We start from the raw sequence: 26,407 nt of genomic DNA, 5'->3' as shown, positions 1-26,407 counted from the left end.
GCAGAGCAGGTAGGCGGCCGCCCTGGGTGAGAGGGCGTGGTTCAAGGCAGGGATGAGCAAGTGTGTACCCACCAAGACTAGGGAAATTGGGAGAAGGCTGGAGCAAGATCACTTGGGGACCTGGATAGACCAGAGTTCAGCTCTCAGCTTCGCTGCTCAAGAGTGAGCGACCTTGAGTATATTGCAGAGTTGTTGGGAGCGTTTTTCTTACGTACCTCATGAGGATGCTATAAGAACTAAGTGACATTGGTCTATAGCCCTCAAAGATGACCTGGAAGTAGAGTAGATATTTCCATTTCTACTGGCTAACCTGGGTCAGAATGGTAACCTTTTGGATTTATTGTTAAACCATGTACCCTTTCCTAAGAGGTGGGAAAGGGACAAATGAGGAAAGTGAGGCTGAAGGAGCTGAAGGGATCCTTCACTGCAAATGAGTGTCAGAGGCAGGTCTAGGATCCAAGACTGGGACTCCTCCTACAGTGCTGCTGTGGCTACAGCCCGCTGTCTTGGCATATGTGCCCATGCACACTGGGTGCGGCTGTTCCCAGCCGTGCCTCCCTGGCCCTGGGGACCAGCCTGACCATGCCCTCTCCCCCAGGCGTGTTCATCATCTGCTGGCTGCCCTTCTTCATCACACACATCCTGAACATACACTGTGACTGCAACATCCCGCCTGTCCTGTACAGCGCCTTCACGTGGCTGGGCTATGTCAACAGCGCCGTGAACCCCATCATCTACACCACCTTCAACATTGAGTTCCGCAAGGCCTTCCTGAAGATCCTCCACTGCTGACTCTGCTGCCCGCCCGCACAGCAGCCTGCTTCCCGCCTCCCTGCCCAGGCCGGCCGGCCTCACCCCTGCGAACCGTGGGCAGGAAGGCCCGGGTGGACCAGTCTCCTCTTCACCCCGGCAGGCCCTGCAGTGTTCGCTTGGCTCCATGCCCCTCACTGCCCACACACCCTCACTCTGCCAGGGCAGTGCTAGTGAGCTGGGCATGGTACCAGCCCTGGGGCTGGGCCTCCCAGCTCAGGGGCAGCTCATAGAGTCCCCTTTCCCACCTCCAGGCCCCCTATCCTTGGCACCAAAGATGCAGCCGCCTTCCTTGACCTTCCTCTGGGGCTCTGGGGTTGCTAGAGCCAGAGTCAGGGCCCAGAGGCTCAGTTTTCTCTGTTTGTGGGGCTTGGCGTGGAGCAGGCGGTGGGGGGAGATGAACAGTTCACACCCTGCAAGGCCCACAGGAGGGAAGCAAGCTCTCTCACCGAGGAGCCAGGCAACTTCAGTCCTGGGAGACCCATGTAAATACCAGACAGCAGGATGGACCCCAGAGATTCCCAAGCCAAAAACCTTAGCTCCCTCCCACACCCCGATGTGGACCTCTACTTTCCTGGCGAGTCCGGACCCGCCTCATCCCGTTACAGCTCCCCAAGTGGTTTCCACATGCTCTGAGAAGAGGAACCCTCATCTTGAAGGGCCCAGGAGGGTCTATGGGGAGAGGAACTCCTTGCCCTAGCCCGCCCTGCTGCCTTCTGACGGCCCTGCAATGCATTCCTTCTCACAGCACTTACTGGCCAGCCTGGGGCCTGGCAGGGAGGTCAGGCCCTGGAACTCTATCTGGGCCTGGGCTAGGGGACGTCAGAGGTTCTTTGAGGGGCTGCCTCTGCCACACTCTGATGCAAAACCACTTTCCTTTTCTATTCCTTCTGGCCTTTTCTCTCTCCTGTTTCCCTTCCCTTCCACTGCCTCTGCCTTAGAGGAGCCCATGGCTAAGAGGCTGCTGAAAACCATTTGGCCTGGCCTGGTCCTGCCCTGAGGAAGGAGGGGAAGCTGCAGCTTGGGAGAGCCCCTGGGCCCCAGACTCTGTAACATCACTATCCATGCACCAAACTAATAAAACTTTGACGAGTCACCTTCCAGGACCCCTGGGTAGAAGGGAGCAACGCCACTTCCATGCTTGGCATTCAAGTGTAGCGAGACCCCTGTGTCTGCAGGGTCTAACTCAAGGGAAGCCAGGTCGCCCCCACTGTTCCACCTCCCCTGTTGCAGCTCCTGCTTCCTCTGAAGGACCCATTCTTTGCCCTGTCACCCACCAGGGAAGAGAAGGCTCTGTGGAAAAGTGGCCTTGGATGTACTGGCATTGCCTGTGTCTGCCTGTGTCCCTTGCCCTGTCTTCTGTCCCGTGTCAGGATCCCCCTCCTCTAGGGCAGGCTGGGAGAAGCAGGGAAGGCCCTGACCACTGCGGCCTGGACAGTTCTCCCTCCTCTCAGCCTCCAGGCAGGTCCCTAGCTCCAAGTCTTCTGGGGCCACAACTTGGTACTGCCCTGACAACAGAAACTTGACTTTCTACAAATGAAGTGTAAATCAACCCAGTGAGGGAGGAATATTCTTACCACCTTGAGAATAACTGCAGTGATGACAAACAAGGTGCCGGCACCCACGGGCTCAGGCTCTGGGGAGCTGTCAGGGCGTAATTTGCATGCTAAATACAATATTTTTAGCACCAAAGTTTGGAGCACTTAACTTGCCCTGAACAGTTAATTATGGACTTTGATCTTCTCCCTGAACCTAAAGGTAGTGCTAAGCCCTGGGTGAGGCTCCTGTCCCCAGGAGCACCCTGATTCTGGAAGGTGAGCAAAACGGGTCCCTAGTCTAACTCAGGGAGACCAATGACTCAGTGACCATCTCCTGGGGAAAGCATCAGGTTCCCAAGGGGGCTAGAAGCCCCAGGGACCCAACCCATCCCCATTGCACACATACCATGCTCAAACTCTGTGAAAGATCTTGACCCAGATGGATGCTTAAAAGTACATCCCACGATTAGGAATCTTATGAGGGTATACAGGCTTATCAGATGTGAGGATTGGAAGAGATGACAAAGAGAAGCAGAGGAAAGAAGGAAGGGAGGGAGGGAGAAAGGGAGGGAGGGAAGGGAGACCCAGAGCAGAGTGAGAAGAGCATTGACAGGGAGCAGAGGGGAAGAGGGCAGGGCAGGGGCGGGAGGCGGGGCAGAGGAAAGTTGCCCACAGTTGTCACGAGGCTTCATGTCTTTCTGCCAGACAGCAGATTGACAGCTAGAGTGGGCAGGGGGAGGGCTGGGCTCCACCCTCTCTCCCCTCTCAGCACTTCAGGGGCAAAGAAATGGGAGGAGTAGGACCCGACACGACACGGGAACACAAGGTGGAAGGGGGTGGCCTAGGCTCTGACTCTCTCCAGAGAGGTCCTGACGATGGTCTCTTGCTCTTGACGACAGGGTGGAAAGGAAGCCCCAGTTTTCACTCCTCTTTGCCTTTCCCTAGGTTTCTGTCTGTGCCTGTGCCGCTCTGTAGAGTGCCTTTTAATCAAAGGATCATTCATTTGCCTTTACAGCAGATAGAGTCTGCACCCTTTCCTCCTGCCCTGCCATTTCCTAGAGCACAGCCCAGGATCACCACCTAAGGGCCAGGCACAGTGGGGCACTTTGCACATGTCATCTTAGATGGGAACCGAAATCACACAGTCACAAAGGAGCAGACCCAGAGGTGACTGCAAGTCTTCAAGGCTTCAGGCCCTCATTCTTCCTCCTGAAGGACTCTCAGATGACCCTGGGCTGGGGAAGGGTCCTGGGAATTAGAAGATGAGTTGTTCAGCAGGCTAAGAAATTGCATGGCTTCATCCACCTATCTGCTGTCTTCCTCAGGGAATACTTATTGAGCAATTCTTGTGCTTCAGGCCCAGGGTGAGGTGCTGGGATTAAAACAGTCAAGAATGGTCACCGGCCCTGCCTTCGTGAATTCAGTCCAGTGGGATCACAACAATGTAAGACTCCATTTCCCCCAAGGTAGAGCCCAGGGAGGGCAGACAAAGCACAGGCACACGCTGTGCACTTCCAAGGCACCATTCTACTAGACGACGTGTGACACAGCAGCCTTGGTGTGCCTTGGCCTTGAACAATGAGGTAGGGCACCAGTGGGGGCAGGAAGACTGACAGCATGGACCACTACTTCCTGCGTGGCTGGGGCAGGAGTCCCTGAAAGGAGCAGCTGCAGATCCTGCTTTCCAGGTGGTCTCAGCATAGGCACAGCCAGTTGCCTGCAACTAGGAACACTGAGGCCTGGCCTGCTTTGGGGGCATTTCCAGCATCCCCTCCTATCTGGAATCCCTTCCCAAAACATCCCTGTCCCCAGGGACTGCATAACTCCTTTTACCTCGTGGCCCAACCCTCTCTGTGTCCCACTGGCTCACTGTCCTCCTGGGTCCCAGGACCTGGGCTCAGTGTGCAACTTTAGTTTCCATCTGCACAGGGCCCTGTCTGCGGGCTTTGCCCTCCCTGATGGCATGTTCTTCTCCTAACAGCCTGGAGTGAGGGGCATTCTTATCATCTCCACTTACAGAACAGAAACCTCTCATACAGAAAGGGTGGTTTCCCTTTCAGGGTAGATCTTCTGAGTCTACATCTTATATTGTCCATTCCAGCCCAGGCTTCTGACCAGGCTGAGTGCAGCTGAAAGATGCTAGGATGGTCAGAAGATTTTTTTTAAAAGAGAAAGAATATCTGTTTTGGACCAGACCTGTAGGGTAACAGCCTGGGGTGCATGTCAACAGAACTTGGGCTGCTCCAGGAAGCAAGTGGGTAGGTGGTGGGGACAGCTTAGTGGGGCTTCAGGAGTGAGAAAGCCAGTCTGGGCATCTGTGTGCTGGAGGGTCCTCTCCTGCCAACCAGGTGGCCCTGGCTCTGCTACACTAGCTTCTGGGGGTGCACGGGGAAGCAGGAGGCTGGTGGAAGGAGAGCAGACCATCTTTGGAGTGGGGAGACCTACCCTGGTTTTGTGGGGTTAGAGGGGACGTGGGAAGGGGGTACCTGGTAGGAACAGCTTCCTGCTTCCTCTCTCATCACAGTTCTGCTACTTGGCAAATAAGGCCTCATTGGAGCAGAGGCCCAGAGAGGGGCAGGAGAGGAAATGGCAAGGAGGGATGTGGAGAGAACTCTGACTCCCAACCAGAGCCAGAGACAGCCCCAGGTTCACAGGAAGTGCTGCATGACCGCTCCACTTGCATGTAGCGTTCTCCCACATTCACACCTGGCTTCTGACACCCACAGCTGCGTGTGAGGCCAGGGAGGGGCCACCTCTCTGGCACCCCAGGGCCAGGGGGAGTCAGAGCTGCACAGGAAAGAAGTGAAGGATGGCTATCTGGAAAGCGGGGAGGTGGCGTGGCATTCCAGGAATGGGAGGGCAGGGCCTGGGGCCATGGACTGTGCAGAGACAAAGCTGGACCGTCTACACCTTCTGGATTTTCCTCATCAGGCCCAACTCCAAACACTCTGTCCTGTTGCCCCCAGGAGTGTGTAAGTTGTGGGGAGGGTCATTTGAGGGCCAGGATCTGTGCTGTGTCCAGGGCAGGGGAAAGCATGGGAGGGGCAAGAGAGGCAGGACACTGCCCTGGAGGAGACAAGTCCCTTGTTGGTTTTCTCCCAGAGCTGACGGCACGGACCTCACCCAGGCTCTGGGTAGAGGAGGCATGACCGGCTAGTGGGGCTGGCCCTTGCTCTATAACTGACCTGATCCGTAGGTGTTTCCCAGGGGGCTTCAGTGTCTCAGCCCACACCAAGGCACTGAAGGAGAGTCTCCCTTTCCTTTCCTGAGTGTATTGGCAAAGGGAAATGGGCAGAGGCTTCTAAGAGCATCCTTGCAAAAGGCTCCCAAAGGATGGACTGTCTATGTCTTATTGCAAGAGAAACATTCCTCTGATTTAGGAGGAACTGCAAGAAATGAATGTGTTGAGTGCTTATTAACTGCCTTGCCCTCTGACTGGCAGGGCATCAGGTTTAATTCTTACAACGACCCAGAGATAAGCATTACTGACACTAGATGACACCATCAAGCTAAGATAGTTTTAGCAACCTGGGATCTGCAACTAGTAAATGGCTCAGCCAAGATAAGAACCCAGGTCTGCCTGCCCGGGTCCACTAGACCCAGCTACCCAGTTTCCCTCCCCGACCTCAGCATAGCCTGGTTCCTGTCCTCTGTCCCTTACATGACCTTACAGCAAAAACCCCTGCTACCTGTGATCCAATTCAGTGATCAGGGAGGAAGCACCCTCTGAGCCCCAGACACCAGGGCACTAAGAGAGGACTGGATGGAACACAGAAACAAGCAGGGCGTGGTGACTTGGCATGCAATGAGCAAGGAAGGTGGACCTGAGAGCAGCTCTGTCAACCTCACTACACTGGGCATCGGAATAGACTGCCCCTGAGGAAGGAGTGAACATCTCCAGGGGGCAAGTGGAGAAGTGTTCCTGGGCAGGGACAGGCAAGTTGGATCTGGAAGGCCAGATCAGATCCTGGCAGGCACCGGTGGAAGAAGGGGACTCAGCATTAGCAGGAAGAGGGGCCTGGGGCTGGTGGGGACTGCAGCAAGGCAGCAAGTCTGGCTGGTTTCAGAGTGGGCTGGAGCCCTCACTCACTGGAGGCCCTCACATGTTGGTGAGATGTGTTCTATAGGCAAGCGCAGGGGGCATCAGGAAAGGAATGTTCCTGAACACAAGATCACCCCAGAGCTGCCATCTGTGTGTTCAGGAAGTCCTGGGGCTCCCTCCTTCCTCTCCTCCCTGTCATAGGCCCGGAGCCTTGTTTCCTCCCCTTCTCAGCCCTGCCCCTTGTCATTCTCTCCCTGGGGCTCACTCCCCTCAGGTTGGCTTTGGAGAGGGACATGGTCTCCCCAGTCTCCTCACTTCCCATAGGCCTTTTCACCCCTGAGGAGTTTTCTGCTGATCCCCGCAGTCCTGCCTCCCTTCTAGACAGTGGCGGCAGCCCGTTTGGGCCTCTGCCCTACACTTTGCTGTGGAGACAGCTTGCCAAGCCTCCCTGGCTCCTTTAGGATCCCCAGCCTCATAACTGGAGGGTTCCATCAACAGCTTCCATCTCCCAGCACAAGAAAGGATCCAGGTGGAACAATCTGGGCTATCTGCACCTCTGGGGATGGCTAGGCTAGGGGATGCCATCTCCCAGGACCCAGGAATGTCCTCCTTGAGGTGGGCTGGATTGGTTGAAGCACAGTTTAGGATGGGAAAGGAGGCTGTCATATGGGTAAAGGGTAATGAGGGAGTTACTTGAGTAACATTGGTGAGAAACGACAGGAACAGAAAGTTGGAAGAGGAGAGAAGTGACGGTGAGTACCAATGTGTGCTGGAGATAGGCGTGATCTAATTGCATCCCTGAGATAGCAAATCTGTTATAAATACAGATGCCTAAGCCTGGAAAGTCTGGGTAAAGCCCACAGATAGCAAAGGGCAGAATTGGGATGCCAAGCCAGGTGTGCCTGGCTCTGAAGCCCCATAGGGCAGGGTCCCCATCTCCCACCACTGGCCCCCATTTCCTCATCCCGCACACAGCTGAAGAGGTCTTTAGGATGCATGGCATGTTCTGATTGCATCCTCCTTCTGCTGGGAAACCGACAGCAGCTCCCAATTGTCCGTCATCCTGTGTGGGAGCTCCCAAATCAGAATGGACATTAAGGTCTCTCCACCGAATACGCACCTCCCCACCCACACCTGGACAGCACTGTCCCTCCATCGGCTGGCCACCGTCTGCTCTCCATAGCAGCTGTGTCTCTTTCACATTCCCCAGCTGATCCTCTCCCCTTCTATCCAGTCCAGGCTTTGCTCCTCTTCTGCTCTGTCCTTGTCCTCATTTCAACATACGCATCTCCTAGAAAACCCCTTCCTGATCGACCCCATGCAACACAGCAACTGCCTGGAGGAGGCAAGACAGGTATAGACTGGACTGTGCTGTCCACTGTCCCCATGTGGCTAGATACCCACATTTAATTTATTGAAATAAAAAAACTTGATTCCTTGGTCACACGAGCCACATTTCAAGTGCTCAGCAGCACCTGTGGCTGGCGGCTATCGTACTGAGCAGTGTGGATATAGAAGGCTTCCATCCTCCCAGTGCTGGTCCAGAATGGCTCCTAAGTTAGGAGTTTGGATACCTTCAACTAAAATGGAGTATAAAGGGTGAAGTCAGGCTTGTGGAGGGAGAAGAGAATGCTTAGGTTGGGACACTTTGAGTTGAAGGAGTCTACAGGACCTCCAAGAGGAGATGCCCAGCAAGACATTAGGGAGCTCTTATCCCCCTGATCCCCAGTCTCCCCTAAATAGGGCTTGAACTTCCACTGGAGACCCTCTCCTTGGGAATTTCAAGGGCCTCATTCAAACCCAATTTTAAACATCCTTAGGGAAGCTCTAGAAGGCAACTGTGTTGAAATGGGACTCAAGGTGGATACTGTGTGTGTTTGTGTGTGTCTGTGTCTGGCTAGGAGCGGCTTGATAGGGCAGAAGAGGACACTGGTAGGTAATGAGGGGCCATGGGCTGGCCTGAAGTCACGTCTAAGAGTTATCTCTTAGAGGAAGGAAGTGGAGGAAGCAGAGGTGTGAGAATCTCTGCCTAGACTCAGGATCACCAGAGCTGAAATGATTCCAGGGGACAGTCTTGTCCACATGGCATCCCTGCCATTCACTGGACTCTAGGTGCAAAGGATCACCTACTTTTTCTAAATCTTTTCTTCAAGGCCTTTTCTCAGTTCTCAGTTCTTTCCAATAGGATCAGCCAGCTACTGTTCTCCCCCTTTGGTTCCTTCCTGATCACTCACACCAATGGATCTGAGCTCCCCTGGCTGGAAGAATGTAGCCCCAGAGCCTTCTCTGGCTCTCACAGAGTCCTAGATTTGGAGTTAGATCTGGAAGGGCAGATAGGATCCCGGCAGGTGGGAGACTTCAGAGTGCAAGGAGAAGCAAACAGCCCTGTGCCTCCTCCACTTCCCTCCTCCTGCTCCTCCATGTTCTGGGAAAGATAGAACTCCTAGGGACATCTTTAACTACAAGTTTTGCCTAAGGCTTAGTCTCAGTGAGACTAAAGAGATTGAGCTGGGCAGCTAGCAGGGAGTAGGAGGATGGAACAGTCAGCTGAGCGTCCCCTGCCCCCAGTCCTCAGGAGTCCAAATGGGAGAGAAAAAGACCTCTGATACCCAAGTTGCTGGTCATGATGTCTGCAGGGTTATGCTAAGGAAGGGCACAGAGAGAAACCATGAGACGCCCCAGTGCTTCTCAGCCCTGGGTGCTCTTCAGAATCACCTGGGAATTGTTAATGATGCTCACACCAGGTTCCTACCCTGGAGGTTCTGGTTTAATTGGTTGAGGGTAGGGCCAGGCGTTGGTATATTTTAAAAGCCCCTCGCCCAGGAGATTTTAATGTGCAGGCTCAGTTTACAACCCTGGCTCTAGGACACACTCCAGCTTCCTGGGCTCACACCTGACTTTCCATGGTGGCCATAAGCTATGGCAAGGCGGTGGTAAAGGGCCCAGGGCCCAACAGGCTGGAGCTGTGGTCCAGAGGCCAAAGGATGGAGGACACAAAGCTGCTAGCTGTGCTGAAAGGGACTTGTTAATTCAACAGGATTGCACGTGGGCAACACATTTCCTCTGCCCCACCTCTCTCACACCATGCTGATGCCAGGCTGCTGGCTGCTGGCCCCATGCCCAGACTGGAGTGCCCAGCCCAGGAGAATGACATGCAGAGGTGGGCCTGCCAATCAGCTTGGCTCAGAGCTGGCCAATATGTGGGACAGATGATTCCTTTTCTCTGACAATTGCAAAACGTCCTTGAGTGGGAGGGGCTGCTTCTACTGGGCTGTCCAGCAGTGTAGGGAGATAGAAGGAGCAGGATAGAGCCCCAGGACACTCATCCTGTCCCCACTCCTCCAAATTGTTGGCTGCTCTCCTGGAAGCTGAACTAGGGCTCTGGTCACATAAAGTTACTGTGAACACACACATATGCACACACATATACCCTACATTAGACAAATTGCATACAAGCACACCATACTAACGCTACTGGCCTCTATATGCAACTTGATTCCACAGGCCAATCCGTCTCTAAACAGGAGACTCAGAGCCTCAGCTTTCTTCAGAGTTTGAAATCTGGCCTTAAAACTGGACACGATGAAGGGTGAAGGGTGGCACTGGGGACCAGAGACCTCGCATCTCACATAGGGTGACATCCACAGTTGGAGTGTACCCTTCCTATACCCCCCAAAGGCCATGAGGGAGACCCACACACTGGGATCAGGGGCACTGGAAAGCTGTGGTCAGTGCAGCAACAGGTGGCTGGCTGGGACTTTAAACAGCAAGCAGAAACCTCCTTTGAACTTTTAGCTTCTGCACCTTGAGCAAAGCACATGTGTCTGGCTCTCCCACCCCAGCCTGAGGTAAGGAGCCAAGAACACAAGACATGAGATGGGAGGATCCTGCTTCCCTCACCGCTGTACCTCCCACCATCTTCAGAGGGGGTCTGCTAGGATGCAAGGGCCCCTGTGAACTCAGAGGCGAGTGGCAAAAGGTCACAGGTGTCTTGGATTGGAGAGGGGATTCATTTGGGGGGCTTGCATCCCCAAAAAGGAGGGGGAGGAAGCCTGGGTTCTGTTGGAAGTGACTGGAGGACGTGTTGAAGGCAGCTTTCCAAGCCAGGGCCCCTTCCTCAGCTGCAGCCACAGTGGTACCTCTCCCCATGCCTCCGTCACCCAGGTTCCTGTCTCCTCTCGAGGTTGAAGGGGCAGGTGAAGAGTGCAGACGGGGAAGACGCCCTGCCAGAAGCCCAGCTGCACTTTCACCAATTCCTACTCCATCCAGGCGAGAGGCCCAGGTTGTCTAAATTCATTCCTTCCTTCCTTCCTTCCTTCCTTCCTTCCTTCCTTCCTTCCTTCCTTCCTTCCTTCCTTCCTTCCTTCCTTCCTCCCTTCCTTCCTTCTTTCCTTCCTTCCTTCCTATATGTGTGTGTGTGTGTGTATGGAGTCTCGCTCTGTTGCCCAGGCTGGAGTGCAGTGATGTGATCTCGGCTCACTGCAACCTCTGTCTGCCTCCTGGGTTCAAGGAATTCTCCTGCCTCAGCCTCCCTAGTAGCTGGGATTACAGGCACATGCCACCACACCCAGCTAAATTTTGTATTTTTAATAGAGACAGGGTTTCACCATGTTGGCCAGGCTGGCCTCAAACTCTTGATCTCACGTGATCTGCCTGCCTCAGCCTCCCAAAGTGCTGGGATTATAGGCGTAAGCCACCACGCCTGGCCAAGTTGCCTAAATTTCTGTCTGGGCTCCTGGCTCAGAACCACCCAGAGTGGCCACTGACAGCTCCTTGCCCTCTAGGAAGGACATGATGCCCCGCTTTCGGCTGTGGAGGGCCAGTTGCAGGGGTGTGCAGCCTACTCCATCCTGGACGTCCAGCTGGGCGCCTGCCTTGACCAGCACTTTGAGGATGACTGTGTTGCCCTTGAGGGCGGCCAGGTGGGCAGGTGTCCAGCCCACCTTGCTGTGGGTGTGGACATTCGCATGATGTTCCAGGAGGTTGATGACACTCAGGAAGGTGCCCCTCTGGACCGCCAGGTGGAGGGGTGTCCAGCCTGACTGCCCTGCAGCATTGAGGTCAGCCCCGCCCTGCAGCAGTGCCGACACCACCGCCTCCTCCCTGTGGCGTGCAGCTAGGTGCAGGGGAGTCCAGTTCATAGCTTCGAGAGCACCCATGTTTGTGTGGCTCTCTGCCAGCAGATGGATGATCTCCAGGTGGCCCTTGTAGGCCGCTAGATGCGGGGTGTCCAGCCCTGGTGGGTGGGCAGCTCAAGGCTGGCTCCGTACCTGAGCAGCCTCTTGCAGATCAGGTATTTGCCTCTGCCAGCCGCAGTGTGCAGTGGGCTGTAGCCGCTCTGGTCAAGGGCATCGGGGCCGCTCCACTCTTCAGCAGGTGTTGGATGGCCCTCACTGTGCCCCGCTCTACTGCCAGGTGCAGTGGTGTTCTCAGGCTTCTCTGCTGAGCATCCAACTCAGCCCCCTGGCTGGTCAGCAGCTTGACCAGGCTCACATGGCCAAAGTAGGCGGCCACGTGGAGAGGGGTCTTGCCCTCAGCCTCATGCAGGTTGGGGTCAGCCTGATAGGAGACCAGAAGCTATGCCACATTCTCAAAGTTATTCTGTGCAGACAGGTGAAGAGGGGTCCATCCCTCATGTTCCTAGGCATCCACACAGGCCCCGTGGTCCGGGAGCAGGCACGCAGTGAGGTCATCCCCATTCTGGGCTGCAAAGTGCAGCGAGGCCCAACCATCCTCATCCACTAGGTTGGCATCGGCACCATGTGCCAAGAGCAGGGCACAGAGGTCGGGTCGCTGGTCCTGGGCGGCGATCAGGAGGGGCGTGTATCCAGAGGCCGCCTGGCAGTCCACGTCTACCTCATGGGCCAGCAGCAACCTCACCTGCTCCACACTGCCCTGGGCCACCAGGAAGTGGAGGGGGGTGACCTTGTTCTCATAGATGCACAGTTCCTCATCTCTTGGGACCAAATTCTCACGGTCGGAGAGCTGAAAGGTCCACTTCAGGTCGTTTCCTGAGTCTGCTGGGAGAAAGATGGGGTTGAAATAAAAGACCTGTGACCTGTCCAGAGGTCATCATGGCCATCCCCCTGCCTCCTGGAAGCACCATCCAGGAACAGAGGCTAGAGCAGTAAGCGCAATGCCTTTCCTAAGCATGCTCTCTCCACAGCCATAACTGTGTCTATTCAAGTTCAGGTTCTGTCGTCCTGGAGAACTGAGTCCAGCAGTCCTTTCCCCACAGATGAGGCAGAAAGAGCAGTGGGCTCAGGAGGCCTGAGTGCAAATCCTGGTTTCACCCCTCAGCATCCCCCGACCTTAGCCAATTCACTGCCTCTTTGAGCTTCCATATCTGGATCAGCAAAGAGAGGACAGACAATGACCAGCTCCTTCTACCATTGAAGGACAAATTACGTAGGTAAGAGCTTTTAGGGGAGGGCCTGAGGGGAAGTAAGTAGTTGTAAGTTGGAAATAAACTTGTGATTGGAGCTCTATGATCTAAACTCCCCTCTGAGGTCTTAAGGATCAACATCCTTTTGCTCTACCCAGTGGAGTATTAGAATAAATGATTACTACCCAGGCCTGACCCTCACAGATTCTGGTTTAATTAGTCTAGGGTGTGCCCAAGGCAAAGCATTTTTTTTTTTTAAATTTCCCAAGCAATTCTAACATGCAGCTAGCCTTGAGAACCAATGTTCCACCTCTCAGGTCAGGAAAGGAGAAATCCGGTCTTGCAAGGACACAGACCTGAAGGGGAGGCGGCCAGGTTCCCTGAGGGCATGTGCCTTTCTGAACATGCAGCTGGGTGCTGGAAAAGGGCATCCAAACCCTGGATGTGTGACAGGCCTGGGGAGGAGGGGGAGGCCAGGGAGATGGGGAAAGGGTGTGGTTTGACTCCACTTTCTCTGCTGTGAGTTCTCTGGTCCCACCCGTGGCACCCAGACTCACCGCTGTCCAACAGTTCCTGGCTGATGTCCTCACTCACCTGGGGAGGCATAACCAGCAGGCAAGGTGGAGATCAGTGGTGCAGTTCTAGCCTGTGCCCTCCTCCCCTCCTTCCCTCTCTCCAGGACTCCAGGTCACTGTCAGGACTCACAGCCCACCCTATCTTGGGAGACTCTTCTCCTTTGCTATGACTATCGCCAGCTCTCCAGAGGAAAACACTGAGCTGGAAAAACCCTCCAGAAAGAGGCAGCTCAGGGCCTTGCCTTCCGCTTGGGCCATGTGAACTTCAGGGTGGATCTGTGAGTTCAGCTAGGGGAGTACCATGCTAACCCATGGCTGGTTCCCGTGTTACAGTAGGGACAGGAGAGCAGGGGGATGATGTTGACACCCACAGCATGAAAGCTTGGGAGAGCCAGGCCTTCCTTTGCAGGACAGGAGTCAGCTTGGTCCCAAGCATGTGAGAGAAGGTATATCCTTCCCAGGGGCTCTGTCCTCCAGTCACCACTATCCCTTGGCGCACCTTCGTGCAAATTAGGGAAGGGTGTTCCCTCTGGATGGAGGTGGCCCCGAGCTGAGCTGTGCATGAGTGCTCAGTGTCTGGCCAGAGATCACAACAGTCCACACAGCGGGCTCCATTTTGCATGACCGTAAGGACTGCCCAGCTCACACACTCACCTCCCGGGGCTGGCATAGCAACAGCTTGCAAGACACCTTCCTGGCCAGGGCCTCGCTCTCTGGGACAACCACAGGACTCTGCAGTGGTGACAGCAGTATGTCTGTCTTAATGGTAATGTCTGCTCCATGAATGGGAGAAAGACAGGAAAGGAAGCAACAGGCTGGCCCACAGTACCCTCCCTGTTTTAGATGCCCTAGCATTCCTGTCTCCTCCCAAAATCCATTCCTGGATTGAACATATGAGCATATGTTCATATACACGCATGAGAAGGCAGGAAACCTGGGTCATGGGGCACCTTCAGCAAGTCACTGACCCTCTGAGTTATCAGGGTCCCTTCCTACAGATTGAGGGGGCAAGGTTAGGCGATCTCTAAGATGCTCACACTTACACACAGGTACATTTTCACAGTCCCCAAAGGACTGGATGACCTCATGGGCCATTCCCGGCCTGCGATCTTATGGCCTGGAAACATTTTACAAATGAGGAAACAGTAGCTCTGAAAGGACCCAAGCCTGGCTGGAGAGTTTGGCGACAGGGCCAGTCCCAGATGCTGTGGCTTCTGCCTTTTGGCGCCGAGGGTTTTCTACTCTGCCTCCCACAGGTACATGCATTAACACTCATAGAGCCCAGAACCCATCCTCAGCTACTCCTGGCTCCCAATGCTGCCCTCCCAGCCCCGTGATGCAGATTCTGCCTCAAAAAGTCCTTCTAGGCCAGGTACAGTGGCTCATACCTGTAATCCCAGCACTTTGGGAGGATGAGGCAGGAGGATCCCTTGAGGCCAGGAGTTTGAGAACAGCCTGAATAACACAGTGAGACCCCATCTTTTTTTAAAAAAAATCTACAAATTAGCCAGGCATAGTGGTGTGCTTGTTGTTCTAGCTACTCAGGAGGCTGAGGCAGGAGGATCTCTTGAGCCCAGGAGTTCGTTCTTATGGTGAAGAATGATCGCACCACCATACTCCAGCCTGGACCACAGAGACCGTGTCTCTGGGGAAAAAAAAAAAAAAAAAAAGGCCATAGGGTCGAAAGTGTCTCTTTGCATAGCTCTCAGGACTGCCCAGTCATCTCCCCTCCCAGCCGCACGCAGCTCCCAGTCCCTGGGCAAGGGGTACCAGATGAACACCTAGAAAAAGCATGGCCTCTTCTTGGGGTCCTGGTCCCAGCAGCGTTTCATCAGGTCCACCATCTGCTGGGCCTCGCTTGGCCATTGGTCAGAGACAGGCTGTAGGGAGGGCCGCATGCCTGCCGTCACTCGGATAATAATCATCACCATGTTGAACCCTGCAAAGGGAGGCTCAGGCTATGTGGGTGCTGAGAGGTAGGGCTGGAGGGGAGCAGGGGAGGAAAGCGGGGACTCTGAGGATCCCAACAGGGCACGCACGCAGTGGGGGCTCCACAAATGCTTGGTGAGTAAACAGCTAGACTTTCAACCGACTTGAGTTTCTGTGTTGAGTAGCCAAGTTTCTCTGGTCTGGCTCCAGCCACCTCCCAGGTCAAGACTAGACATGACCCCACACTGCAGGTCTGTGCTGTCCAAAAGTAGCAGGGCTGACAGACAGGCCTAGGTAAAAGCTCTGACTCTCAACGTTGCAAGGTTTTCCAAGTTTCCTGCAGTCTCTTTACCTGGCATCTAGGTGGCAGGGGGTAGGGGTATGAGAAAGCAGAAAGGGCACTTTAGAAGCAAGGAAGTTAGAGCCACAAAGCATGGGCTGGGGGCTGGGCTGACCTTCCCTTTCCTTTAGCTGTGACATGAGCTCTAGAAATAGAGGCAGGAAGGAAGGAGGGTGAGGAGAGGAATCCCTGAAGAGAATACAGTTCCACACACACCTGGACTTGCGCTCCCTCTCAACCCTCAGTCCTCCCACAGCCCCTTCCAGGAACCCCTCCCAGGGGCCCTGTTGCCCCTGACACAGAGTCACAGCTGCCTGCTTACCTGAGTATGGTTTCTTCTGAGTGAGGAGCTCCCAGATGATAATCGCAAAGCTGTGGATGCAGAAAACGCTTTCTGAATGACTTAGTTGAACAGCCAAGATCACCCCAGCCTGGGGGGACTACGGTTCACACAGTCCCAGGCAAGCCTCTCCAGCCAGAGTCCTCCCCAGGCCTCCGCCTCTCCAGCCAGAGTCCTCCCCAGCCCTCTGCCTTGGGCCAGACCTCATCCCCGCACTGCTCTGTCCTTTGGGTCATAGTGGCCAGGCAGGGTGGTGGCAGCAAGCTGCCTGCTGCGTGTGTGGCATTGTGCCTGGCCTCCTTCTCACCCGTACACATCATGTTTGGGCCCCGGGGCCTTGTTACTCTCCAGGAGTATCTCGGGGGGATGTAGCTGAGCGTGCCCCGCAGAGCCGACCTCTCGATGTACTGCATCCGGGTGGACTGTTCCATCCACTTGGACAGGCCGAAGTCTGGAGTCTGGGAGAAAGCAGGGGCAGGGATAAGGACGCGATAGAGTCACATGAACAGAAAATGACTATGGCTTCTCACCCTTCCTGCCATCTGCCTGTTCCAGGGTAGCGTAATGGTTTTCTATGGCACTCCCTCCTAGCACTACCACTGACTATCTGGATGATCTTGGCCAAATTACTTATCTTCCCAGAGCCTCAGTTTCTTCATCTGTAAAGTAGAAGGAATATGAGTATTTAACTCATAGTGCTATTGTGAGCACTAAATGAGGTACCATGCAAAAAGCACTTAAACAGTGCCTGGCACGTAGTTAGGAGACGGTAGGTGTTACCATTATCCAGAGACTATGAATGAAGTTGCCACCTTCGGTGAGCTGTTCATTTCACCTCCAGGGGCCCTGAAACACTTATACCATGGACATTTATCTTCCCTTTGCTCCCATCCATTGAGTCATTCACTTGCCAAGTTGGCCATGCATTGAGGGCCGGAAAGGCTGTGGACCAAGGACTGGGCAGCAGATGAGAAAAATGAGACACCCCCTGCCAACACACACACTCCATATCCTCGTAAATACTTATTCAAATGGGGGGTCCAGCCAATAATGAAAGTGTTTCACTTATGATTATATACCTATGTTGGGGTTAGTAATATGGAGAATCAGAGGTACGGTGAAGGTATATAATGGGGACCTGCTGGAGTAGATCAGGGAAGAGCTCCCTGAGGAGGTGATGTTTAAGCTGAGAGCTGAATAATGAGTAGACCTTTGCTAGATAAATCGGGGGATGTGGGGGAACAGAAGGTGCAAAGGTCCTGGGGCATAAAAGAGTTTTAGGAAGTGAAAGAATGTCCATTACAACCTTTCTTAGGGATTGTCTCATTTACACACATCTCCATCCAAATAAAAGAAAGTGTGGGGGGATAGAGATTATTCTATCCAATTTAGAAATGGGAAACTGAGTCCAAAGAGGGTTATTATAGGCATCCTGATACCCAGCCTCACGCCCCAAATTTCACTGCTTAGCCATCTCTGCTGCAGTGTGATCCCTGCCTTTAGAATTTGTCCATGAAGGGAACTGCTTAAAACCCTTGTCAGGCTGGTCAGGCAGGTGGATAATTCTGCTTACCTAGAGGAAACCCTCAAGTGAAAGGGAGCAGAGGATTGGCCAGAGCCCTTACTTTGACATGCATGTTGCTGTCCAGAAGGATGTTGCCTGGCCTGAGGTCCAGGTGGAGCAGAGGCGGCTTAATGCTGTGCAGGAAGTTCATGGTCAAGCTGGTCTCATGGATGATGTGGAACCTGAGCTTCCAGCAGAGGCTGTGGATGGGCAGCATCTTCTCCAGGGAGCCATTGGCCATGAACTCCATCACAATACCCAGGGGCTGCTTGCACACCCTGTAGATGGACACAATGTGCTGAAACTTGATCTTCTCCATTTTGGCAGCTTCTTCAATGAGGTAATTCACATCAGAGCTATGGAGAGGGGAAGCAAGATATGGAAGGGGGTGACCCATTCATTACTACAGCAACCAGAAGAACACAAAAACTAGCCATGATGCCAGGCTGTGGGGACCCAGAGAAGCCTCAGGAACTTGCAAGGTAGTGGAGGAGGACAGACATGAAGCACCACTTAGCAGGCAGCGTAGATTACAGTCCAGCAGCAACAAGGCAGGAGGTCAAGGAGTTTGCAGCTTTAGGAGCCAGTCTATTCTGCAAAGGTGACCACCAAAAAGTGCGTATCACAGTTTATCGCTTATTCTGGTTGCTTGTTTCTATGTTTATCTCCCCTAGTAGATTGTGAGCCCCTGGAGGACCAACATGATGCCTCATGCTTCTGCTTCAAAACATCATTTGTTACCATTTAAATTATGGAAGTAATACGTATACCTTGTAGGAAACATAGGGAATATAGAGAGCTATATAAAAGAAAAATAAATAATCAGGTATGCAACCTTCCAGAGCTAGCCTCTGTTGATATTTTGGTAAATCCTTTTACTATCCACCTTCAAGGTATCTCTTTCCCTTTCTCCCTCCCTTTCACTCCTTCTTTCTTCTCTTTCCTTTTGGATCACATAATATGTGGAGCACGAGCACTTCCCCGCATTCCCCACATTTGTGGAGGCCCCACTGCGTGCATGCCCTGTCGGGATCCTCAGAGCCCCTGTCTTCCTCCCCTGCTCCCCTCCAGCCCTATCTCTCAGCACCCACATAGCCTGAGCCTCCCTTTGCAGGGTTCTTCCAAAGCATGATCTCCCAAAGCTGCACATTATTCCATTTTATGGATGAACTGGAATTATTCATCTTTATAATTCCCACAGCACATTGCCATGCACTGCACAATACCTCTTTGTTGAATTGGAACAGAAGTCACAACTTAAGGGAAGGTCTTACAAAATAAGCATTTGCAAACCCTGTTGCTCATTTCACTGTATGTGCCCACAGAACGGTAAATATGGATTGTTTTGGGATTGCAGGGATGGGGATTAAGGAGAAATGACAGATTTGAGAGCACAGTATTTGCAAAACTGTGATGCTGCTGCAGTCAGAGCCTGCTGGCAATGCGCTTCTGGGGCCTCCCTGGGAAGCCAACTGGAGAGCCCCAACCTTCAGGAAAAACCACATGCTCTTGCTGGCATCTGGACAGGTTGGCTAGTGTAGGTGTCTCCCATTCTTATTTACTTGTGCCAGAGATCTCTTCTCCACCTCTGTGATATTTTTAATCTGTCTTCTCTCATCCTCTTGGGTTCACAGGAACCAATGACATCTGCCATGACATGGAAAAAAGCATGGGATGTGGGGATCACACTGCCCTGATTTCAAATCCCAGTTTCACCCCTTATTACCTGCATGACCCTGGGCAAGTGGATCCTCTGAGCCTGTTTCTAAACTAAAAACTGGGAATTATTGTAACTGCCTTGCACAGTTCTTTCATAGCTTCATACCCAGAAGTCTTGAGAGCATTGACTGCTGTCTCTCCTCTTCCTCATCTTGCTGCCACTTTTGTCTAGTTTTTGGTACCTGCACTTCCCTGAACACCTGTGGCTAAAGTCACCAACAGCCTGTATATTGCTATATCTAACCAACAGTTTTCAGTTCTCAGTGTATAGTTCAGATCTCTCACTCTTTTTCTTGAAACTTCATTACTTGAGCCATGTGTCAACATTCTCCTGCGTTTCTCCTACCTTTCTGGTCGCTTCCTCTCTGTTTCCTTTGCAAGCTCATATCATGTTACTTGACCACGGGGCTTGGTCCAAGCGCCTCTTCTTTGCTCCTCTCCCTCTATAATCTTTCTCTAGTCAATCTCGACATCTCCAGTTGGATATTCAATACCAAATGCGTTTAAAGCTAACCTCCTGATTTTCCCCTGAAACTTGCTCTTCCTCCAGTTTTCATCATTTCAGTGAATGGGGCCTCTGTCCTTCTAGTCCTCAGAATAGAACCCTCGTGTCATCTTTGACTCCTTTCTCCCTCTCACTTCCTACAGTCAAGTCTTTGCAAATCCTGCCAGCTCCAGCTTCAAAGTACTGTCGAGCAACAAGCTGACCACTTCTCACCACCTCTCCCGCAAGGTGCATCTTGCCCCAAGCCTCCTAATTGGACTCTCTCTTTCTCTCACTTCCTCTCCACAATCATTCTCAAACCAGCAGCCAAAGTCATATTTTAAAATCTAAGTCACAGCATGTCACCGCCCTTCTCCAATGGCTCTCCTCATCACGGTAAAAGCCAAAGTTCCTTCATGGCTGACAAGGTCCTACAAGATTTGTCCCCAACCCCAGGCACAACTTGCTGACTTCCTCTCCTAATCACTCCCCTTTCACTGTGCTCCTGGCACACGGGCTTCTCACTGTTCCTCCACCGTGCCCAGTGTGGTCCCACCTTAGGACCTTTGCACCTGTTGTTCTCTCTGCCTAGAACACTCCTCCCTAACAGAGCCACATGGATTACCCCTTCACTTGCTTCAAATCTCTACTCAAATGGTACCTAATTAGTGTGTATTTCACAGAGGAGTCTACATAAAGCAAGCAACCTCATCCCAACTCTTATCTCCCCTATACACAGAGGGCCCTGGCATTAATATTTTTAGACCAAACCATTTCTTAGAAAACAAGACTTCTCAACTCTCCTTAGATATTTTACTTAAGAACTGTCAGGTGGTCATGAGTGCTATAGCTAAAAAGTTTATTATTCATTTGCTATTTATTTTGTCTTCCTTCTTTAGGTTATAAGCTTCATGAGGTCAGGGGCTTTGATTTTTTCACTTAGTGCTTGGAATGAATGCATCTCATCCATGCTTTTGTTTTGTTTTGTTTTGTTTTGTTTTTTTGAGACTGAGTCTCACTTTTGTCGCCCAGGCTGGAGTGCAATGGCGTGACCTTGGCTCACTGCAACCTCTGCCTCCTGGGTTCAAGCAATTCTCCTGTCTCAGCCTCCTGAGTAGCTGGGACTACAGGCACTTGCCACCACGCCCAGCTAATTTTTGTATTTTTAGTAGAAACGGGGTTTCACCATATTGGTCATTCTGGTCTTGAACTCCTGAACTCAGGTGATCCACCAGCCTTGGCCTCCCAAAGTGCTGGGATTTCAGGCATGAGCCACCAGGACCGGCCTGATGCCCTAGTTTTAATGACCACTTATAACAAATGACTCCCAAGTTTTAATATTCTTAACACCAACCTTTACTCTGACATCCGCTTGACAACACTTCTTGACTATTTAAAGGCATCTGAAACTCAACAGGTGCAAAGCTGAACTCATGATCTTCCTTTCCAAACCTAGGCCTCTTTTCATATTCTCTTCATTAATTGTCAACACTGCCATTTAATAAATATTTATTGAACACCAACTATGTGCCAGGCACAGGAGACAAAGAGCTGTGACCAAAACAGACACTCTCATGGAGTGCACATTTTAGTGGACCCTCCATTCCTTTGGGCAAGCCAGACATCAAGTTAGCTTTAATACCCCTCTTCCTCACCATGACCCTCCCCATGACTAATCCAGCACCAAGTCAGGTGGATTTTTAGCTTCTAAATATGGCTTAACCCATTCCTTTCCTATCTCCACTACCAACACTCCAGTCTAGCCCCGATTACCCATCTCTTGTCAGAATGAAGATAACAATCTCCTAACTTGACCAGCATCCACTGTACCCCTCCCAATGCATTCTCCATACTGCAATTCTGATTAATCCCTCCCATTATCACCACTGCTACCTGGCTGTAAATGCTCAGTGGTTTTCCACTGCTCTTTTACTCTCCCATCTCCAGCCATCATGGCCTTTTCCCATCTTTGTACTTACCATGCCCCTCTTGCCACAGATTCTTTGCACACTCTGTTGTCTGTTCTTGGAAAACTTTCTCCTCCTCACCTACTTAACTCACTCATTCTTCACGTTTCAGCTGTAGTGTAACTTCTTCAAGGAAGCCTTTTCTGATCTCAAACTTTCTATTAATGAGCTCTCTTAGAACCACAAATCTCCCCTTCTTAAGCTTCTCACAGTTGCACATTTACATTTACATGGGGGATTATCTAGTTAACGTCTTCCTCCCCCTAGGCTGCAAGCTCCTGGAGAGAAAGGACACATCTGTTGCATTTATCATTAATCCCAGGGTGTAGAACAGTGCCTGACACATAGTAGAAGAGCAATAACCGTTTGTCAAGTGGATGAATGAATGAATAGCTGGAAAGAAGATCTAGTAAAGTAACGCATGTAAAGCTCCTAGTATAGTAATCCATACATACTAAGCCTTAATTACCATTAATTATCTTACCCCTCCACCCAGTGAATTCCCAGAACTTGGGAAGGGAAAGCGGCAGGAGTTAGCATCAATGTCTCACAGTGTAATCATGTCACTGCCATCTGTTTCATTTCGTTCTATATTCCAAAGGCTATAAATGATTTAGACAAATCCTAGCATAATCTGACCCTCCTCCAAAACCAACAGGCAGATGTTGAGGGAGGAAGGTGAGTGGGCCTTGGGCGATTTCATTTTTCCTCTCCTCAAAAGGTGGGGGAAGGCCTGGGAATTCAGTGTGTGGCACCTGAGGCTGTGTCTTAAGGGTTTGCATGGTAATCCTAGAGAACCACAGATAGCATCCAAGCCAGATGCCAGTCAGAGAGGCTCCCGCCCCAAACTCTCTAATTGATGTCCCAGAGCCTTGGAGGACATGATTATCATGCTCAGATTTAACATCCCGAGTGTCTTCTTCATGGCTGCAAAGTGCAAGCACACAGCTAGTATATGCAACTCCAGTGGGAATGAGACTGGATTCCAAATCAGTGGGAAGACAGAGAACAATGGAAACAGTGGGAAAGAGGTAGGAAGAGAAAAATGGGGGCATGTCAAGGTGTGGCTATAGTGCACGTGACGAGGGTAAGGGACAAAAACAAAAACAGACATTAGAGAACTCCAGACTTGACCTTCCAGGGGCCTGTACAGGCCATCAGGTCAGGCAGTCTCCATCCCCCGACCTCCTCAGCCTGCACTGGTTGGGAGGGGCCTCCTCCCTCTACCCACCATGGGAAGAGAGAACATGATTCCCTGCAGATCACTGAGCAAAGTGCCACAGCCTCCCAGGAAGCTCAGCCCTGCCCTGAGAGTTGGGGTGAGTAGGAGGGGGGCAGAGAGCAGTCAAGAGCAGTCATTGCCGCAGGACACCCGGGGAAGAAGGCGCTGTAGAGAAGGATGGAAGGAGGCAGGACAAGTTCGGAAGGTTAGATAGGATAAAGGAGTCTTTGGTAGGTAGTTCCCGCTTGCCTTTGACCTCTGTTGAGTCTACAAATAGGTATTGTGTGCCAGCTCTATTTTGGTTAGGGAGACAGGTATGGCTGTGCCTGGGAGGCTCAGGCTACTGGGTGGAATTCAGAGACACTGCGGGGGACAGTCCTCAGCCCCAAACTCAACCCACTCCTTCCTCGCAAGCTCCCTGGGTCCAAAGCTTGCCGGGCCTCAGTTTCTCCTCCGAGAAAGGGGAGGGCGTGGCTGGCAGTCCCTGGTGGCGTCGGGCGGGAGGCAGGGAGCAGTTGATGGCGCACTCTGTCGGCCAGCGCCTGTGCCGCGCCTGGAACACCCGGCTGAAGCCGCCGCTGGCCACTAGGCGCCAGTCGCTCTCGAAGTCGCCGCGAGTGAAGACGGGGAGGCTGCCCAGCCGCTGCTCCGTGGGGTCGGCGGCCATGGGGTCGGTGCGGCCGCCTGGCCCTTCTCTGTCTCCGCGCCGCGCACTCCTCGCTGGGGCTGCTGCCTGGGTGGCCCAAGGAGCAGCCGCTTCCTGCTCCTCCGGCCGGGAGAGGGGAAAGGGGAGACGAGCCGGCACTGCCTCCTTCCCCGCCCAGGAGGAGCCGCTCCTGCCCCGCGAAGGTGGGGAAACCCCAGACATGAGCTCTGAGGCCCCAGCAGGGATGGAGCGACCTGGGCCTGGGGAGGGGGTATTTCCCTCCGAAGCCCTCGCATTTCCCCCGTCTTCCCCAGTTCTCTGTAGGGAGGGATGCTGGGAGGTGAACCGAAGCTGGAAGAAGTCCAGCCTGAGAAGTTGGATCCAGTTTATTTAGGCCCCACGCTAAGTGACATCGGTTAATGCATTCCTGCAGTGTATTCAAGAGGGTTTATGAAGGATTCAGGCCTGGACCCCTGCCCCTATCCAGCAAGTATGGGACTCAAACAATTTTAATGGGGATTTTCTGGTCTGAATCTGTTGGTCTGACTGGTTTCATGTTTCCTTCGGTCTTGTTAGGGTTTTGTTTGTTTGTTTGTTAGCCAGCCAGCCTTGGTGTGCTATAGGTTACCAAGGAGGGGTCAGCAGGGACAGAGTGGCGGGGGAGGCTGGGCTCCTGTCTGCAGGGGACTCCCTTCCTGGGGCTGCGCTCTACCTAACCTCAGAGGGATGGACCCCAGCCTCGGGGTGGCCACGGGGGAAGTGGCCTCCTTGGCCCAGTTACTAGGGGCAGTTTGTTGCCAGGGATAAGAGGAGGCTCTAGCTGGAGCATGACCAGTGCTGAGCCTGAAGGTTCTCCTGGGTTCTGGGTCCATGGGATTGCCCTCTCACCTTGGAGACCCTAGAGCAGGGAAAATGACAAGTGCTTGAACAGACGGGTCTCCCCAGGGGCACTGACCAAGTGAGCCATTGCCCAGAGACAGGTATACCTGCAGGACCTGTGGCCACACAAGGCAGAATCAGCCACTTCTCGCCTACAGCTGGTAAGTCCACAAGGAACCCTCAAAGTGACCACTGTCAGGTTTGAGGAGCCCACCCTACCAGAGGAGGAAGTGCCTTGCCTTCAGCCCAAACCTGTAGAGCCCCTCATCCGTGCCACAAGCCCACCAGACTCCCAGGGAACAGTGTAGGCATGATAGGCAAACAGAAACTCCCTGTGGAAGCTGGAGAACTTGCTCCCTCCACAACTTACCTGCAACTTCCAGGATGAATTCTGGCAAGCAGATTAAGGACCAAAGATTGGGCCTGGAGACAGTTGTCATAGAAACTAGTGATAGCCACTATGAATTGAACATTCACTTTGTTCCAGGATCAGTGACTATTTCAGTTACTGCATTGCTTTACAGATATTATCTTGTTCATCTTGCAACAATGTTATGAGGTCAACATCTCCTATTTATAGATGTGGAAACTGGCCTTAAGACAATAAGTAATGAATGGACACATAGCTAGTAAGTGGTAGTTGATATTCAAACTCAGGTCTCTTAGTTTCTATGGAAATGGGTTAGCCAAGGGAGGATCAGGGAGTAGCCTTTTATGAATACAAAGAAGGGAGAGAGAGAGTCATGCCCCCTGGAAGAGGGTGGAGATGATGGAAACTGCATCCGGAGCAGGACATATCCCCCAGACGTATGTCAGAGGGAGGCCCCCGGCTAGCTTTGGCTGGAGCAAGGCAGGGCATGACAGAACCCATTGCTGCTGCAGTAGCCCTGCCTGCCCCAGTTTAAAGCCTCTGCCAAAGAAGTTTGGAAGGTGATAAAGGACATTACTGTCAGGGAGACCAGGAGGTTAAGAGGATGTTTCATACCCTTTACTGGGAGGGTGAAAATGGAGACCGGGAAGGTGACCAGCCACCTAGCCCTTCAGAAGTTTGACTGCGGCCCAGATCTTTGACATTCAGGAGACTTATCTCAGCTCCTGGAGGAAATACCAGGGGTGAATGGCCTGAGTCATTTCAGCAATTCCCCTTGATCCACTTATACCTGAAGCGGCTCTCCAGGGAGAGGAAGTTACCAGAAGCTGCCATTGTCTGCCTGCAGAGACTGTCACAGGAATGCTGAAGAAAGCATCATTCCTAGAGGAGGGGACACCCAGGGCTCAAGGCAGGTTGCCAGGATCCCGAACAAAACACCACTGAATTTCTCACAGGGCTGGAGGTGGAGGAACTGCAGGGGCAGGGCGTATTACTGCTGACCCACCTGTTGAAACTCTCTGCGTGGGTTCAAGCACCCTCGAGGCTTCTGAGGAATCAGGCAAAATAGACACATTCATTGACCCAGAGGGACTGGATCATTTGACTGGGATTGTGCTGCTCCTTATAGCTGTCTAACATGGGCCAGGGCAAAGGCCTAGTAGTCTTTGGATAAGCTCTGGGAGAAGTTGTTAAGTGGAGGGACCCTTTCTGAGTATAAGGTCACAGAGGCAAAGAACTCCTGGATCTCTCATTAAAAGTAGGGTGAGGTTTAGGGATTTGCAAAAGAGCAAAGTCAACTCAGAGGCTGCGGTTTCTTTCCAGTGGTCTGAGTGCAGAAGTCCCTAGGTCCTGGCTGGCTGGGACGTCAGCAGCCAGTGTGTGGAGGGGAGAGAGCTGGGGGGTTGGGAGGGAAACTTGACCTTTACCCATATCTACCTACAAATGGGAATGGATAATGAGGTGGTTAGAGTTCAACTATGACCCCCACCCACCAGAAGGGGCAAGGAACAGGTTCTAGCCATAGACGTTTTACCCCAAAATGCTCTGAGTCCTTCTGCCTGACCTCTATTCGTGTATTTTGTTTGGGCAGATGAAG

At 52.6% G+C, this 26,407-nt stretch overlaps 2 protein-coding genes across 5 annotated transcripts in view; one reads left to right on the top strand and one right to left on the bottom strand.

Annotated features, from left to right (window-relative positions):
- Positions 1 to 1,911, top strand: part of DRD2 (dopamine receptor D2) — a 91,366-nt gene extending 89,455 nt beyond the window's left edge. For all 4 annotated transcript variants that reach the window (XM_038005189.2, XM_008020913.3, XM_008020911.3 and 1 more), the window contains one exon: positions 599 to 1,911. In XM_038005189.2, coding sequence (XP_037861117.1) covers positions 599 to 792 — 194 coding nt within the window. In that variant the 3' untranslated portion in view covers positions 793 to 1,911. The remainder of the gene's footprint in view (positions 1 to 598) is intronic.
- ANKK1 (ankyrin repeat and kinase domain containing 1) lies at positions 1,590 to 24,919 on the bottom strand. The gene is given in 12 exon segments (XM_008020888.3): positions 1,590 to 11,614; positions 11,617 to 11,748; positions 11,751 to 12,407; positions 13,333 to 13,369; positions 14,005 to 14,125; positions 15,136 to 15,289; positions 15,942 to 15,991; positions 16,267 to 16,327; positions 16,330 to 16,417; positions 17,585 to 17,882; positions 23,403 to 23,426; positions 23,428 to 24,919. Coding segments are annotated over 12 exon segments (2,487 nt in total). The 5' UTR covers positions 23,784 to 24,919; the 3' UTR covers positions 1,590 to 11,105.
- Positions 24,920 to 26,407: the final 1,488 nt, after the last annotated feature.

This window comes from Chlorocebus sabaeus, chromosome 1 (assembly GCF_047675955.1).
Source record: "Chlorocebus sabaeus isolate Y175 chromosome 1, mChlSab1.0.hap1, whole genome shotgun sequence".
NCBI lineage: Eukaryota > Metazoa > Chordata > Mammalia > Primates > Cercopithecidae > Chlorocebus > Chlorocebus sabaeus.
Note: the sequence above shows the minus strand (reverse complement) of the source record. Positions and strands in the feature narration are given on the sequence as shown.